The sequence below is a fragment of the Alligator mississippiensis genome, chromosome 16, assembly GCF_030867095.1.
Source record: "Alligator mississippiensis isolate rAllMis1 chromosome 16, rAllMis1, whole genome shotgun sequence".
In the NCBI taxonomy this organism is placed as follows: domain Eukaryota; kingdom Metazoa; phylum Chordata; order Crocodylia; family Alligatoridae; genus Alligator; species Alligator mississippiensis.
The window spans coordinates 2,118,465-2,135,271 of NC_081839.1; the positions used below are offsets into that span (position 1 = coordinate 2,118,465).

The window sequence follows — 16,807 nt, forward strand, 5'->3', positions numbered from 1 at the left end:
TCCAGCTTGGCCTGACACCAGGCCCACACAAGCAGGGATGGGAAAAGCCCAGTGCAGGGACCAGCCGCTCCCCGAGATCCCAGCTCTGGGGACCCAGGGCTCGGATGCTGGGGCCTCTGGGGTCCTGGCTCCCAGGCCTGTGCTCGGTGCTGAGCCAGGACCGGGCACCGCGGGCCACGGTGCCTCCAGAGGCTGCCTGGGGAGAACGGGGCCCCGGGAACACGCCGGCCCCGGCGCTTTGGCAATCCCTGCTCGCGTGACGGGCCGGGCCGGGCTGCCTGCCCGGGGCCCCACGCTGCTCAGTGCCGGGGAATGGGTGCTGGAGCCTGGCAGCAGCTGCCGGCTCCTGGGGCGCCAGGCATGGGGTGGGCATGGCCGGGGAGAAAGGAGGAAGCAAGAAATGCAGCTGGGGAGAAAGGTGCTGGTGCCCAGATGGGAGGGATTTTTAGGACCCATTTCACAGCAGGGGAAAACTGAGGCACTGGCTGGAGGCAGCGCGTACAAGGCCTGCCCTGTCCCCTGCCAGCACCTCTGCACTCCCCCAGAGCCAAGCCTGGTGCTAAACCCTGGGGCTGGGCTCGTGGCCTTGGCGATTAGGGCACCCGCGCCAGGCAATGTGCTACAGCAAGGCTACAGCAAGGCTGCCCTCCCCCCCCCCAATGCCCCCAGCCCCAAAGAGTCAGGACGGGGTGATCGGGGCCCCGTGCAGCACCCCCGCCCCCCCGGCAGCCAGAGCTCAAGGCATCTGCGCTGCAGGGCAGATTACCGGGAAGTGGGTCAGAGGGATCGGGTGAGGCGGCTCCCGCGGGGCCTGGCTGGCGGCCAGGGCACGAGGTCCAGCGGGACTGGGACACGGCGTCCTGGGGACTGGAGAGCAGGTGAAGGGGTGGCAGTGCCAGGCAGCGTGCCAGTGGGGATCAGGGAGCGTGTGCATGTGTAGCCTGAGAGCACGGGGCTGCACGTGCGTGCCTTTGTGTGTGTGTATCCCGAGAGCACAGGGGTGCATGTGTGTGCCTTTGTGTGTGGAAGTGTATGTGCCCCTGAGAGCAGGGGGGTGCATGTGTGTGTGTGTGTGCACCCTGAGAGCATGGGTTGCACACGTGTACATCTGTGTATGTCTGTATGCGTGCGTTTGTGTGTGCCTGAGAGCATGGGGGTGCACATGTGTGCATCTCTGCTTGCACGTGCGCACCCACAACCAGGCCTGCGTGCGTCTCTGCGTGCCCCTGCATGTCTGTCCCTGTGTCTGTGTGTCTGCGTGTGCCACAGGGTGACTTCCTTGCCCCCCTCCCCCCCCCCCGCCGCGGAGGACACGCCGACCTTGGCTCTCCCAGCATCACGGAGCCAGGGCATGCTCCTGCTCAGAGCCGCGGCGCGGACCCCTGGGTTTGTTCCCCCCAGCCAGGCCCACGTCCCGCTCGGACCCAGGCTGCAGCTGACGCAGGCGTCAGGGCCCCGAGGCCGAGCCGAGCCGAGCCCCCAGACCCCTCCAGTGCTGGCCTGCGGGAGCCACGCTCCATCGTGTGCACGGTGCCCCCAGCCACGCGGGCCGGTCTGGGCAGCTCCCGACTGCTCGGGCCCGCGCCCGCCCAGCCCATGTTTGTTTGTCCTTTTGCTTGTGCAGCTGTGCGGGGAGTGACCGCCGACATGAAAGCTCCCCGCGCTCCCTGGGAAAACAACCTCCCTGCGGCCCCTTCCCAGCCCCGGCCAGGCCTGGCTCGGCCTCGCACCCGGGCGGCTGCGGAAGCAGGGGGTGGATCCGGCCAGCTCACGGGGCGCTGGCGGGCCCGGTCGTCGGTCACATCAGGGGCAAAGCGGCAGCCAAAGGCGGGCCACCTGGGCTGGAGAGAAGGGGGACTGCGTGGGGGGGCTTGCAAAATGCCTTCCCAACAAGCCGCTTCCTCCCCAGCCCCTGCCCCGTGGTCACGGCTGGCGGGGGGCCATGCACCTGGGCTCTGTAGGGCTGGAGCTGGCTGCGACCCCCTACCCGTCACCTGGAAGACCCCCCCACCATCTCCTCCGCACAGGGGCTGCTCTTATCCACCGCCCAAGGGCTGCAGCCACCTCTGGGGTGTGACACAGGTGCTCCTCCGGTGCAGGAGGGGGTCCAAGCCCCGGGAGGGGCGCGGTCACCTTCGAACAGCCGGGGCGAGCGCTATTGCTCTTGGCACCGGTGCCTCGGAGGGAAACGCTCCAAGCCCCGAGGCCCCGTGCCAGAGCCAGCGCCGGCCCCCAGCCCCCAGGCTCTCCTCGCAGGGCACAGGGTGGCACCGGGCAGCATGGGAGGGGGTCCCGGCTGCAGGACAGGGGCAGGCGGAGGCGGGTGAGGATCAAGGGGCAGCAGTGGGGTCATGAGGGTCATAGGGGAGAGCCTTGGACTGGGCTCGACTGAGCCAGAGCCTGGCCCCTCCAGCCCGGGCAGCTGAGCAGCCCAGCCCTCTGCTTGTGCACCGTGGGATGCCGCGGCCTGTACTTTTCCAGCCCAGCCCCGGGCAGAGCAAGGCGGGGGTGCAGGGACAGGGCCGGGCCCTCTTCCCATCACTCACACCCGCGCTGCACCCCTGGGGCCTCCCCTGGGGAGCTCAGGGCCTCGCGCGGCTCTTCCCTGCGCTTGAAGAGGGAGTTTCCACTGGAAACCTCCGACCCCGCGGGCGGGTGAGCACGTGCCAGCTCCGAGCGGGTGCCAGGGCCACGGGGTGGGGAGGGGTGGGGGGACCTGCATTTCCCTGCCCGCGTGACCCAGGCACCGGGGTCAGTGCCCTGGGATGGGATGGGAAGGGAGGAGAGGGACCTGCATGCGTGCAAGCAGGAAGGGAAATGGGTGTGCATGAGTGTGTGTGCGTGAGTGCAAGGAAAATGTGTGTGTGTGCGTGTGCGTGGCCATTTATGTGCGTGAGAGCTAGGGAAGCTGTGTGTATATGTGGGTGTACGAGTGGAAGGGAAGGTGTGCGCACAAGTGTGTGTGTGTGTGTGTGTGCATGCATCACAGCAGACGATATGCCTGTGTTCACAAGAGCAAGGGAAGGTGTGTGTATATGTGTGCATGCATGTGTGTGCAGGCATGTAGGACAGCAAGGAAGCTGTGAGCATGTGTGCATGTGTGCAGGTGCATGTGTGCGCTAATGAGAGCAAGGGAAGGTGTGTGTGTGTGTGTGAGTACATGCGTGTGCACATGTATGACAGCAAGGGAAGGTATTGTGCACACACTTATGCCTGTGCCAGCGGGATGCGGGGGGCGCACAGATGCTCTGAGTCTGGCCCCCTTCCCAGCTGGGAAGTGAAGCGTCTGTGGCCTGCTGGCATGACCCGGCTGGCACCCACCTGCCCCTCGCCCCCAGGCACCCCCAGGCCCAGCTCCCTCCTGCTTCCCAGGGGAGGGGGAGACCCCAGTCCTGGCCCACAGGTCCCTGCAAGTGCTCCAGCATCCCCTCTAGGCACGACCAAGACCCCCCAGGCTTCGCCAGCCACAAGGCATGGGGGTCGGGAGGCAGCTGCATCCTCATGGTCATCAGGACAGAGGCAGCAGCTGGGAGCCCGCGCCCGGTGCCCGCAGCTGGGCTAAGACCCGGCCTGGCACAGACACCACCACCTTTCTGCCCCATCCCGTCAAATGGGGAGTAGCCAGGGAGAGAAAAGAGCAGCCCCCCAGCTCCGGAGAGCTGCGCTCTGCACGAGTTTCCACTGGCAGTGCACGCCTTGGCCATGCATGTGCATCCGCACCAATGCAGCCACGCGTGTGCATTTGCATGCAGACCTGCTGTGCCCGCGTAGCCTGTAGCTCGAGAGTCCTGCTGGAAAATCCCAGCCCCTCCCTGCCTGCCCTGCTCCGGTCCCCACGGCTAATCCATCACAGCCAGTTCCTGCCTCCTCTCCAGCTCTGCCCTTTCCCCCCAGCCTGGATGAGGCCTCAGGGTCCCAGGGGCAGCACAGCACGTGCTACGGGGTCAGGCTGCACAATGCCTGGCCCCTGACAGCTGCTGGACCGGGATGGGAGGGGTCCTTTTTGCATGACAATGCTGGGAGCAAAGCCCCAGCTGCTCCAGACAGGCTGGGCCATGTGGGGGGAGTGGGGGCTGGAAGATGAACAGGGCAGGGGATGGGACCCTGCAATGCAGGCCAGGCTAGGAGGGGCTGGGGCTTAGGTCCAGCAGGGCACTTGAGGGCTGCAGAGTAGCCTGCCCAAATATCAAGTCCTGCCTCCCCCTGGGGTGGCACAGATGTCCCTGCCCCCCACCCCAGTGCTGCGCCAGCTGGCCAGGCCGGCAGACAGCTGCATGCGCCGGCATGGGGCAGATGGCTGCAGGCAGGGAGACAATGGGCCACCCCGGGAGAGGGGCAGCGCGAGGGGCAAGGCCTGCCCACCAGCAGCAGGCAGCCCTGGCGGTGCAGACCCAGGAGTCCTGGTGCCCAGTCCCGTGTCTGGGGCCTTGCGCTCCCCGCTGGGCCCCCACTGTGCTGGCCTGGGGTGGCTACTGCACTGGGCACAGCAATGACACCCCGTCCCGTGAGACCCGGGCAGAGACCGGAAGCCCTGAGCACTCGCTCCCCGGCCTTGCTCGCGCCCTGCTCCCTTCCCAGGGCTGCCCACGGGACCCGGAGTCTGGCCGCAGCACTCAGGCCCCAGAGCAGGCACATCCCAAGGGGACCGGGGGTGTTTGTGGGCCTGATCCTGCTGCTCAGCAGGTCCTGAGGGCAGGATCGAGCCCTGCATGGGCCACTCAAGGAAGTCAGAGGCCCCCGCACGGAAGATTTCACCCAAATGCTGGAGATGCCCCCCCCCGACCCAGCCGCAGGCCCCCTGCTAAGTGGGGGATGTGCTGCCAGCTGTGCAGTGCCAGCTGTGCCTGGTGCAGCTGCAGGAAGCCAGTGAGGATGGCACGGCCCAGAGCTGATGCCCAGGGCACATGTGGGTGCCCGGGTCCCTCCAGCACTGCTGGGCTGGCACCTGGAGGCGACATGGTAGGGGGAGGGAAAGGGTAAGTTTTGCACAGAGCTTTGCACACCCATCACTCCCAGCATGCACACACTCGTGTTTGCGTGCACAGCTGCACACGCATGAAAGCACATCAACACCAACCTGCACGTGCAAACACACCTATACACACATGCCCAGGCTTTTGCAAACAGCCGTGCCTGCTAATCCGTGCATGCGCATGTGTGCACACACACACACATGCACAATTACGTGTGCATGCGAGCACGCACGCACACACGCACAGGCCTGCACTGGCAAACATGCCTGCACACGTATGGCCAGACTCATGCAAACGGCTGTGCATGCGAATACATGCACACCCCTGTGCTAGCCTCGAGCACACCCAGGGTGGACACGCACGGAGCTCACGGCTGTCAGTGCTGGGGGGCGAGGGCACAGCCCGAGGGGCCTCAGCAGAGCCAGGAGGGTCCTTTCCTCCCTCCCCGCCCTGGGATTTGGCTCCAGGAGAAGCAGGGCCGGGGCAGCCGGTTGGGAGCAAATGAAGGGACCATTGATGGAGGCCTGGTACCTACGGAGCAGCCTCCCTGGCTCTGCCCCGGCCCTGGGCACCGGCTATTTGTGGAGCCGACCGGGGGCAGGCCGAGGTGCCAAGAGGTTCCTAGCCTCCGACGACGCCAAGGGCGGATAATTATAGCCACAGAGGCTAAAAATAGGCTGGGGAGGAACAAGGAGGGTTATTTTTAGCAACGGCTCAGAGCTTTGTTCCATCAGCAACTTCTAGCGCCCGCGCCGCGTCTCCGAGCTGGGGCTGGGAGCGCAGCCAGTGGGGTCTGCCCACGCCCTGCCCCGCGCCCCTGGAGCTGCCAGGCTCCCCGATCCCCCAGGGCCGGGACTGGGGGTCACTCTTTGCCACCCGGGAACGCAGCCTTCGGCTTTGTGCTGCCAGGGATGAGCTGGGCTCGGGCAGGGGGCGAAAGGCTGGGGGGGGAAGCAGCAGGGTGCTGGCGGGTGCTGGGCTCCGGGCTCCCCTGTACGAAGCCAGGGAGAGGCGCAGACCTCGTGGGTCTCCGCGGGCTCCAGCTGCCAAAGGGAGGTCAGGCAAGGTTGCAAGAGGCCTCAGAGGCTCCTCAGCTCCAGGAGATGAGATAAGTCAGGGCTCTGCACCTCTGCCCGCTGGTGCCAGACGCTTGGTACCAGCTGGGGAAGCAACGGCAGCACTGGGGGGTGGCAGTCGAGGGGGGAAGGTGCCCAGCTGGCATGTTGCAAGAGGTGCAGGGGCCCAGGGCCGTTAGCATCCAGCTCTGCAAGCCGGGCCCCTTCCCCTCGCGCCCATTTCCCAGCCGCTGCCCCCCAGCCCCTCTCGTCTGGCAGCCGGGCTGCAGTGCCCCTTGCAGAGGGGCTGAGCCTGGCACCAGAGCTGAGGGAGGCTGCAGGAGGGGCTGGCCAGGGCAGCAGACATCTGCCCCCTCCCCAGCTTCTTGGCAGCCTCCGGAGGCAGGAGCCAAGCCGCCGTGCGCCGCATCCAGGAAGGAGCGGAGTCGAGGAAGGAGGGGGGGGGGGGTCTCTGCGACGACCCAGCCCCGCTGAATCACGCCCCAGGGCTGTGGGGTGGCGTCATGCGGCGGCTTCCCAAACGCCCTGGCGCCTGGCCCGAGCTCCTCACGCGGCTGGAGAGCGGCCAGGGCAGGAGCCGGCGTGCGGGAGCGTGGTCAGGGAGAGGGGCTGCACCGACATGGGGCTGGGGGCCTGGGACTGGCCTCTGCGCAGCTCCTCCAAGGGCCCCGCTCAGTCTGGGGCCAGAGGCCAACGCCCCAAGCAAGTCCCCGGGCTTGTGAGACCCGCAGGCTGCACAACGCCCCTGGCTCAGACAGGCCGGGCCTGGCTGCAGGGAAGAGCAGGGAGCGTGGCCCTCGTGTGTGCACAATGCACGCCCGGAGCGGCCACGTTGCCTCTAGTGGCATGTCCTACCCCGCCACCCTGAAGCAGTGCTCCTTGCCCACTGCTGCTTGCGGCCCCTCTTGCAACCGGCCCCTCTGCCTCAGTTTCCCTACATGGAGGACAGTGCCACGTGCTGAAAGCCAGGGCAATTGGGGGGTGCAGCAGGCGGCTCGGAGGACAGGACCCAGCCTCCTGCAGACGGGCTGCGCCTCTAGCCGCGGCCTTGGCTGCCTCCAGGCCGAGGGCTCCAGCTCTCGGCCGCTTCCAGCTCAACATTTCAGGACAGACGCTGAGGAATCCCAGCTATTCCAGGCATCCACAGGAAGCTCCAGCCCCGGCCTCCTGCTCAGGGTGCATTCCTGCCAGGGCGGGCGCCGGCTGAGCTGTCCCCAGCCCGCGGCCGAGCCCGCGGCCTGCCAGGAAAGGGGGCTGGCGCGCCCGGCGGAGCCCCAGGTTTCTCTTGGCAGAGGAGCCTGGGTGAAGACAACAGTCTTATAAGGGGAGACGGGTAGGGCAGATGGGGCCGGGAACAGGGAGAAGGCATGTCCCTGCAGTGAGACAGCACCGGTGGGGGGACCAGGAGGGCAGGGGGAGCTGCAAACAGCAGCCCATACAGAGGTAAAGGCCCCAGGGAAATGCACCTCCTGTTGCAAGCCGGGGTCACCCATCTGCAACCAGGGACGTGGCCGGTGCTGGCACAGCCCTGCACCGCACCTCGCTGAACGGATGTGGACTGATGGGATCTGCCCCTGGGGCAATTTACCCTGGGGGGCACTTCTGGGCAGGCAGGGAGGGGTCACCCCTGCCCAGGGCTGAGCTGACAGCCTGCTGTGTCCCTTATGCCAATGGAAAGCACAGTGTCTGCTGCATCCTGATGATGCTGGTGCAGCTCCGTGCCCTGCCCTGCCCTGGCCCTGGGAGCGCAGTGCCCTGAATGCCGGGCCCACCGGCGGCCGGGGCTGGGGCCGGCACAGCCTCGCTCCAGCGGGCAGAAACCATGTGCAGCACGGTGGTTTGCATCAGATGCAACCACAAACCAAGCAACGCATGTCCCCCTGCACACGCTGGTGCCAGGAGAGGTGGCATTGCCTGGCACAGGGGCTTCCAGGAAGCCGGGCCAGCGAGCAGGAAAGGAGAGCACCAGGACGATAGACACGTCCCTTTTCGGAGAAGAGGAACTCCTCCCGCGAGGGCGAGAAACGAAAGTGGCTTCCAAGCCGGCCCGTGAAGCCCGTCTCCAACCCAGCCTCCTTCCTACGGCAGGATCCGGCCGCTTTTCCCAGGAACGCGGGAAGCCCCTGTGCTGCGCCCACCTGGCGCCTGGCAGGAGGCTCCAGCTCCTCCAGCCTGGCCCCCTGCAGCGGGACGGATACCACCCGGGGCTTCTCAGGCGCTGGCGGCCTGGGACCCGGATCCGCACACGGGTTCTTGCCCCGAACCTGGCAGGGTGAGCGCATGGCAGGAAGCCAGAGGGGAAGGACTGGCTTTTCCCACTTCAAAGCCGAGTCCCCAGGAGATGCAGGGACTTGCCCGAGGGCCAGGTCAGGCCGAGCCTGCAGCAAAACCCGCGGCCCCGCGGGGTCACATGAATGGCACCACAACACGGGGGGTTTTGCCGTGCAAACTTGGAGGAGCCAAAGGCAGCAGGGCCTCGTGGGGACTTCCAGACCTGGGACGTGGCTCAGAGCCCTGGATCCCGCTGTTCCTGGAAGGCAGGAAGGGTGCTGGCGCAGGATGTGGAGCTGGGGGAGCCAGGCGGGGGGGGGGGGTGGGAATGCAAGCCAGGCTGGGCTGCAGGGCATCCGCGGCCTGGCACAGGATGGCTGCTGGGGTTCAGCCGCATGGGGCACTCGGAGCACGTACCTTGCCGTGGGATCTGGGCAGCATCCAGGAGAGGCGGCTTCGACCAGGGCTCCCCTCCTCCGGCTCCGACGCTGCTGGGGACACTTGGAGCACGGCCGAGACGAGACGCCAGCTCCATTAGACCTGTGCAGCCTCCTAATCGAGTAGCACCTTGCCCGTGCACGGTGCAGGTCTGGCTCGCTGCCCCGGTGCGGGGGCTCCGTCTTACCGTGGGGTGGACAGAAGGGGAAGGAAATCCCCAACGCTCTCGGGCTTTAGTCACTGGGGATGGCTGGAGACCAAACCCCAACACGAGCCATCACGCCTCTGGAGAGCCCACTTCAGATCCTGGCTCCTGTCCAGGCCCACAACACGCTGGGTGGCCCCGAATCTCTACTGGAGGCACAGCCGCACCCGGGACCCCCCTCAGCTCCGGTGCTTGCAGAAACCTGGAGCTGGGATGGAGAAGCGCAGCCCGGCTGGGTCCTGGGCCTCCAGAAGAGACCAGCAAGGGGGACTGCGTATCAGGCCAGGCATGCAGTGCTCCCACGCTGTATTGGTGGGGCTGAGTTAGCTCATGCAATGCTGCTCTCTCTGCTCCCAGGGCCACGGGGAATAGTGCAGCCTTTGGGGGATGAAGGCTAGGAGGTACCTGGGGGTCAGGACCAGGGTGCCGCAGCCCCCCTGCACACTGCTCACCCCATTTCCCCCTTCATGCTGCATAGCACGACCGCTGCCAGGTGCTAGCAGCTGCCACGCTCCACCCTGGAGCCGAGAAATCCCCGGGAAGTTTGCAGAGGATAAAAATATACCACCGGGCACATGCAGATGGAAGCTGAATTGCCCCGTTCGTAGCAGGGCAGTTCAAACAACTGGCGCTGAACTTGACCTGCCATGCAGACACGGTCTGGAGGAGCAGGGGCCAGGGTCCTGGGCACGCGGTGGAGGGGGAAGACAGGAGACGCGACACGCTGGGTAAAATGAAAAGTGAGCCTTTTTATTGTGTTATCAAGTCACTTTTTAACAACAAGTCCACAAAATATTAAACACTGTGCAAGAAATTGGTCTATGGCACACCAGAAACGGGGGAAATAAAAATAAATCGGAGATCCCCAAATGCAGACGTTATGAAGAACCTACGTTAGGGACACCGATTACTTCCTAAAGGACAGTCTTTACAAACCTCGACTGGCGTTTGGCAACAATAACAGAGTTTGGCAAAAAAGAGTCATAAACCAGAGAGAAAAGTGAAGAGCGCAAGGGACCCGATGCGTGGCTTTTCCTGCGGAGGGGGAGGATGCAGTCGCCTTGACTCTCGTTAACAGAGGCGACTTTTAAGTACTCGCAACGGGGAAGAGGGATTCGGCCGGGCTGCTCACAGGGCCAGGGACTGAGCGACACGGGCATCGCTCCTAAGCTCTCCCCCCACGCAGCTGGAGCCGGGATGTTTAAGGAGCCGCGCTCCTGGTAGGATACGCCTGGCTCGGGCAGGGAAGGGAGGGAAGCTGCCTTCGTCCTAAGGGAGCAGGGCTGGGGACACACCCTGGGGGGGCAAAGCATTGGGGATGCTCTTAGCCCCGGATGACCACGCGGCTGATGCCCATCCGGCAGCAAGCACCTGCAAGAGGCTGGGCGGGGGGGCCTGATCCTTCTGGCCAGAGGCCGAAGCACCAGCTGCCCCTGCAGCCAGGGCTGGCGGAGCTGTCGCTCCCTCCTGGCGGGTCCACGAGGACAGGAGCCTGCGGGCTGCCTCGGCCCTGGGACCCGAGCGGCTGGCAGATCACACAGACGCTCCGCTTCCTCCCGCCCACCCTCTTTTTCAGTCCCTCGCCTTTCTATTTCTGGTGACGGCCTTGCCACACGTGCGAGAGGGACTCCGGGCCAATCTGGGCGGGGGGCTGACATCCCAAAAAGGCCTTTGTGGAGCGTGTGCCGGGCAGGCCCCGGTGGCCTGACCGCGATGAGGGATGGGGAGAGGAGCCGCCCCCCGCACTTCACAGTTCAGAGCACTTAAAAAGTCCGGAAAGTGTCTTTTTTTCTTTTTTTTCTTTTTTGGCAAATGCACTGACAAAATACAAGCAGCTACTGGAACCGGCACTGATATTTATGCGATACAAAAACATCTACGGTATGAGCACTGCGCGACTCGGATGGGGTGGGGGGGATCAAAATGGGGAAGCCTGCAGGTGAAGACCCCCCCTCCACCCCCAAGCAACCGAGCCGGCTCCTTCCCACCACCCCGCAGAGCTAGGCCAGTCCCCCAGCGCAGGGACCTCTGCCATCTCTGCCTGCACCGGAGGCTGGAGCAGGGCTCCCAGCTGCCCAGGGCATGCTCGAGACAACGATGCCAGGAGCAGGGGAGCCCAAAACTGTCCCTGCCTCTGCCACTTTGCATAGCTCTCACGGGGCAGCGCGAAGGGAGCGGGCTCCCGGCTGGGCACATGTCCCCCCCGTCCTCCTCCAACTGTATGCTGATCTAGAGCTGTGCCCGGCCCTTGCACATGGGGATAACACGGCCCAAGGCAACGCTGCCGTGCAAGTGACCTGCCAACCCCCACCCTGGCAAAGCCCACGTGCCATGATGACTAGCACTGACCGTGCCAACGGGCCGGGCTGGACACAGGACACTTCCACGGGGCGCTGGGGAAGGGGTGATGGGGGTGCAGGGGGGCTGCGGGGAGCGGAGCTTTGGGCAGACTCATCAGGTTGCAAGAACCGATGACACTGGTGCGTCCCTCGCGGGCGGCTGGGTGAGCAGCGCCCGCGGTGGCCTCTGCCACGCAAATGAAGGACCCGGGGCTCGTGGCTGACCTGCGACTCCTGGGCTTGCCCGGAGCGCCAGCTATAGCACCATGCACTGTTCTCTAACGTAGAGGAAGAATCAGCAAATCCGGAGTAGAAAAATAAGGCTGGAGCTGGACTAAATTAAGAACCGGGGGAAGCCCCCACGGTGGAGGGACAGCCCGGCCGCGGGGGACAGCGCTCGCTATGGGCGCGGCGACTGACGGAGCCTAAATCGCTTGGACTGAGAAGGAAAACTACAAGGGATCTCTTGTGGGTTTGCAGACCTGCTCGGGGGCCGGGGCTGGTGGACACTCACTGGGTCTCCCGGACACAGGAAGCAACGTGCTGCATGTGCCGGACGGTCCTGGGGCCGTGCCGAGGCAGTGCTGCCCTGGGGAAGGCCTTGCGCAGCAGGGGCAATGAGGGGCAAAGCTGCTAGCGGATGGCAGGACCAGAACCCGGGACACTCGGACAGAGCTGCAGGAGGCTTCCTGCTCCCCCGGGCTCAGCGCGGGGCTCCAGGGATCCTGCGGGGTGGCAGTGAGAGGGACTGGTGTAGTGTTAAAAACATGAAGTCCTCGTTGAAAAACTTTTCCTTAAAAATGTGAGCGATGACGTAAGAAAGAGCGGAGGGTGAAGGATCCGGGACAGATCCGCAAGCCCCTCACCTGCACAAAGCCGGCGCTGCCAATCCGCAGCTGGGGGTGGCCTGGCGGGGGGCTGACATGGGCGAGTCGGTTTTCCCCGAACAGCAAATCTCATCATCTGGGAGGGACAAAGGGCATCGCTCCCCGTGGAGCGAGTCACCATGAGCAAAGAACGGGGGGCCGCTCCGGGGCTGGCACCCCCTGCCCAGGAACCCCACGTTTGCTGTCTGAGAGCAGGTGGCCAAAACCCTGGCAGTGCTGGACCAAGCTGCTTGCTGCCCTGGTAAAAGCCACGGGGCCAGTCCCAGTCCCTCACTCAAAGCAGGCCTCCGAGAGCCACGAGACCGACCTCCTCAGGGTCTCAGTGAAGGCTGAGCCCGTGGCTCCCCCCGGCCTCCCCCTTCGGCAGCGCACAGGCAGGACTGGTGCTGGGACACGGCCCCCGGCCTGTCGGCATTGCAAGGGGCCCAGAACGCGACACTGTGCTTGTACAGAAGCGATGGAAACCAGGCCCAGCGTGCTGGGGCAATGGCTTGGTGAGACAGACCTCCCAGGATGGGGGGAGCCTTTCCCTGCACACAATTTGGACCAAAACTTGGGTGAAGATGCAGATGAACCGACTGCCCCGCACGTCAAGTTCCCCAGGAACGTGCCTGGATCCATCCGCCATCTCCATCCAAGACACCAGCACTAAGGGGTCTGCCTAGGAGGCTTATCCACCCCTCTCCCTTCTGCGCTGAGCACTTTTCTGCCCCTCAGTCCTAGCCACGGAAAGCTGGGCTGTCCTCTGCAGAAGCAGGTCTACCCGATTATTAGATAAAGCTAACGGTATTAGACAGTCTCTTGTCTACAGTGTTAGAAGCTGGTGAGCAAATCTGCTGCTTCAATGGAGACTATTGGGATTTCTGCCGGGTTCTTATAAAAAGGGACCCAAGGACAAGCGCCGGGTGGGTTGCTCTAACTACGCGGGAGAGGTGGCAGGGCTTCCCTGAGCTCAGATCTTTCTCCCAAGCACCATTGGGGTTGCACCACAGGGGAGCAGGAGGGCTGAGGACCTCCGTGCCACGGTAAGAGCCCGCGCAGGCAGGAAGGGGCAGGACCAGTGCTCGTGGGCACGTCGGCTGGCCTCTCCGCGGGGAGCTCGCTCCCGGATCGCGGTGCACGGTGTTACATGGGCCAAGCTCGGTCCGACGGCGCTCACACTTTGCGAGGGATGGGAATCGTGAATGCAATGCTTCCTCTGCTGCCTTACTGCCGCCCCCTCTTCCCCCACATCCTACAATTAACAGGGGCGAATGCAAAACTCCTCGCAGCACTGGTTATCGGGAGGGAAGGGGAGAGGGGAGGGTCCCCAGAGCCGGCCGCCGGTTCTAGTGTTCTGGACCTACGCTCGGAAAGGCTTGGCTAGAAGTTTCCATAGTCTACTGCACAGAAAAAGCCCCGCCACCCGCTACAAACCCCAACCCACCCCCCTCCCTCCCTTCCCCACTGCCAGTGTGCTGGGAACAACACACAGAGCTCGCCCCCACAGCCGCGCTCACAAGATCTCAACGCCTCCGTCCCCAGAGCCTGGGACCAAACCCTGTCCTGCGCCAGCCGCCGCAGCGCTCATGGCTGGGGGGCGTCTGGAGACACCTCGGCCCCCCAGCGCGACTCCCTCGTCACAGATCCCACGCGGCCGCTGGATGTTTCCGAGCTGGGGCTCGCGTTTCACCGAGAGGAAGCTTCCCGTGCCCATCCCGCGTTACGACGGCGCTGTCCAGCCTCCTGCCCGCCCGCCTGCTCTAGTAATTCTCAATGCAGCTAGATCAATTTTTTTTTTCTTTTGGAAAGGGGAAAAAAAAAAAAAAAAAGATTGTTGCTGTTTATAAAACCGGACTCTCGGCCCCCTTCCCGAACCGGAGCGATCAATTCAAAACGCTTGGAACAAGACGCGAATGGGAATCCCTCGTTCCATCCAACCCCACCCGGAGCTTTGCCCAGAACACCTTCAAAGGTCAAAGTCTGTCTGAGGCTCTGCATCCCATTGGCAAATACAGTTAAATTCTGCTTCCTCCAACCCCCCCCACCCCAGAAAGCCAAAATTAGTACATCACTGTATTAAAAACGCCCCCCTCCCCACCCTTTTTTTTTTTTTTTTTTAATTTGGCCTCTCTCTTGGTTTGGAGCTTGCTCAGCGCAGCCAAGCCCCCGTCTGAGCGCTGTCGCTTTGGGAGACTGCAAGGTCTATTTGAATCCAACATGTAGTGTTTCCCCCTCTGTGCAGGTGTACGTGTGTGACTTGGTTTAAATCGGTACAGAACGGTGCCCTGCCTGAGAGAGAGCGCGTGCGCGGGACGGGGCAAAGCTATAGGATGATACAAGGCTTTTTGTCCTTAAAGGGATTCTCTGAGGCGGGCACTCCAACCAGCAGCGGGTCGCTCCGGGCATGCTGCTCACAGTAATTCATTAGCTCAGAAGATGCTTTGGAGACCTAAAATGTTCGGAAAAAAAGAGAAAAGAGAGAGAGACACACAGCAGGGTTAGTGACAATGCGGGGGGCATCCCCACCGGCTTGCACAGCAGCTCTCGGCCCAGGCGCAGCCACACTTGGCCTTTCCCTAGGTCAGAAAGCGTCTCACATGCTAAGGAGGACCCATGGCTGGGGATCCCGGGCTGCGCTGCCGGAGAGAAGTTGTCACAAGTCCCAGGTTTCACAACAGAAACTTTGCACAACTGATCAGAAACGGAAAAGGGGAAACCGAGGCAGGGGAAAGCCCTGCGGAGCGGGTGCTGCTTTTTAAGAGACACTTCTTCCGCCTCCCATGAGAAATTTCTCTCGTTTGGAAAACTCTTGGGGGAGACAAGGGAGAGAGGGAGAAGGAATGCGTGTCTCTGAAAGTGCCCGTTCTTGCTGCTAAAAACAGAGCCTTTCAAACCACAGGACCGAAACCATCAGACGCTGTTACTTAGGCTTCAGTTTATTTTTGTTCCAAGATTTATTCTGAGAACTTGGAGCGACGGCCCAGCTAGGGCGCAAGGGGAAGGAGGGAGGACACAGATGCACAGCTCAGGCGTTGGAAGCTGGGATGTGGGGTGAGGCTGAAGTCCAGGAGGTTGCAGCAGCTCTGGAGACTGCAGCCAACCAACCCCAACACCTTTGCTACCCACTTTGGAGCTGGGTGACCATAAGGCCAACGCACAACATCCCCACTCACACATCTGGCCCCAGACACGAGCTGCCAGAGCTGTAATTGTCCCGGCTCCAGGCTTCCACTGCAACAGCAGAGCCTGCCCCTGCAAACCGGACCTGCCAGGAAGAGACGCTTCACTGCTGGGAATGCTTCTTTTATGTCCTTGTGATGGACACAGTGAATAGGAAGGCAGGAGACCCAGGTCCTGGTCCTGGTTTGGCTATAGACTGTGATGTTGGGAAGTCCTTTCCTTTGTGCCTCAACGCACTGCCTGGCGCTTCTTCCCCTTACCTGGCTAGGCTGCAGACCTTACAGGGCAGGAAATCTCTTCCTACATGGCTGCACTGCGATCAACCCAACCTTGCCCGAACTCCCCAGACACTATTGTAACGCTCTATTAATAAAGCAAGCCCTGGGAGTCTGCAAACCAGGGCAGGTGCCTAAGCACCTACTTTAAATAGCTCGTGCTCGAACATGCTGCCCCGATCCGCTCAAAGATGAGAACAATCTGTTCTGCAGCGGGTGACAAGGTCACAACTCCAGCTTAAACCACGAGGGCTTCACGGGAGGCTGCGATACGGCTTCCAGGGCGAGGAGCCAGGGGGGACAATGACCCCAACAGGAGTGGTGTGACAGCAGGTGCCCTGGAAACTCAGCATAGGTCCCAAATGTAGCACGGACGGAAGTGCCCGATGCCAGGGAACACAGGGCACTCTGCTCTCACCACACAGGCCAGACACTTGTCTGGGGTCAGGCTCCAGCTGGAGTCCTCCCCTCGGCGTGTCCAGTCTATGCATGAAAACGAGGGCCTGGGGGTCTCCTCTCACTCAGCTCAGAGCCAGAAGCTGCACATTAAAATCAGTCTGCAGCACCCATTTCCATCCGGGCTGCTGGCAAAGCTCTGCAGACTGCTCGCCCAGGCAGCCGGCCTTCCTCCTCAGCCCGGGAACATGAGTCTGCCCCATGTCTGCGCTGCAAACATGACTTGACTTCCTGTAACTTTAGCTATGAAACCTTGGGACAAGCAGCTGGAGGAAGGAGCCTGGAGGGGAAAACCCCTCGTGCCTTTGCTCTGGTGTCCCCAGGGCAGGCACATGGACCGCTGCTCGGGGTTTGCTTTGTGGCTTAGTGGTCTTCTGCAAGCTGGCCCGGCCAGCGCCTCTTCTCCACTGCCCTAAATAGCGACATGTCGCAGGCCGGCTGCTGCTGCCCTCTCCAAGCACAGCGTCTGCAGTCAGTGACGTGTCCAGAGGGAGGTAAGTACCCCCGCACCCCCGGCGCAGTGCCAGGCACAGTCTGCAACCCGACGCTTAGTAATACTTGGAGAGTCAGCAGCGTCTGTGCCGGGGAAGCCCTGTAATTTGCTCTGTCGTCCCTAGAAGGGCCTCTCAGACGGGTGCATCACCGGAGTCTGGAAACCGGGGCCCCTAAAACAGCTCCCAAACCTCAAGCGGGATTTAAAAAACAGGATTTCCCAGCAGCAGCTG

The 16,807-nt window shown here is 63.2% G+C and overlaps 1 protein-coding gene across 2 annotated transcripts in view; it reads right to left on the reverse strand.

Moving 5' to 3' along the window:
* Nucleotides 1–9,692: 9,692 nt before the first annotated feature.
* GNG7 (G protein subunit gamma 7) overlaps nt 9,693–16,807 on the reverse strand; it is a 104,174-nt gene continuing 97,059 nt past the window's right edge. For both annotated transcript variants that reach the window (XM_006272111.4, XM_006272109.4), the window contains one exon: nt 9,693–14,620. In XM_006272111.4, coding sequence (XP_006272173.1) covers nt 14,495–14,620 — 126 coding nt within the window. In that variant the 3' untranslated portion in view covers nt 9,693–14,494. The remainder of the gene's footprint in view (nt 14,621–16,807) is intronic.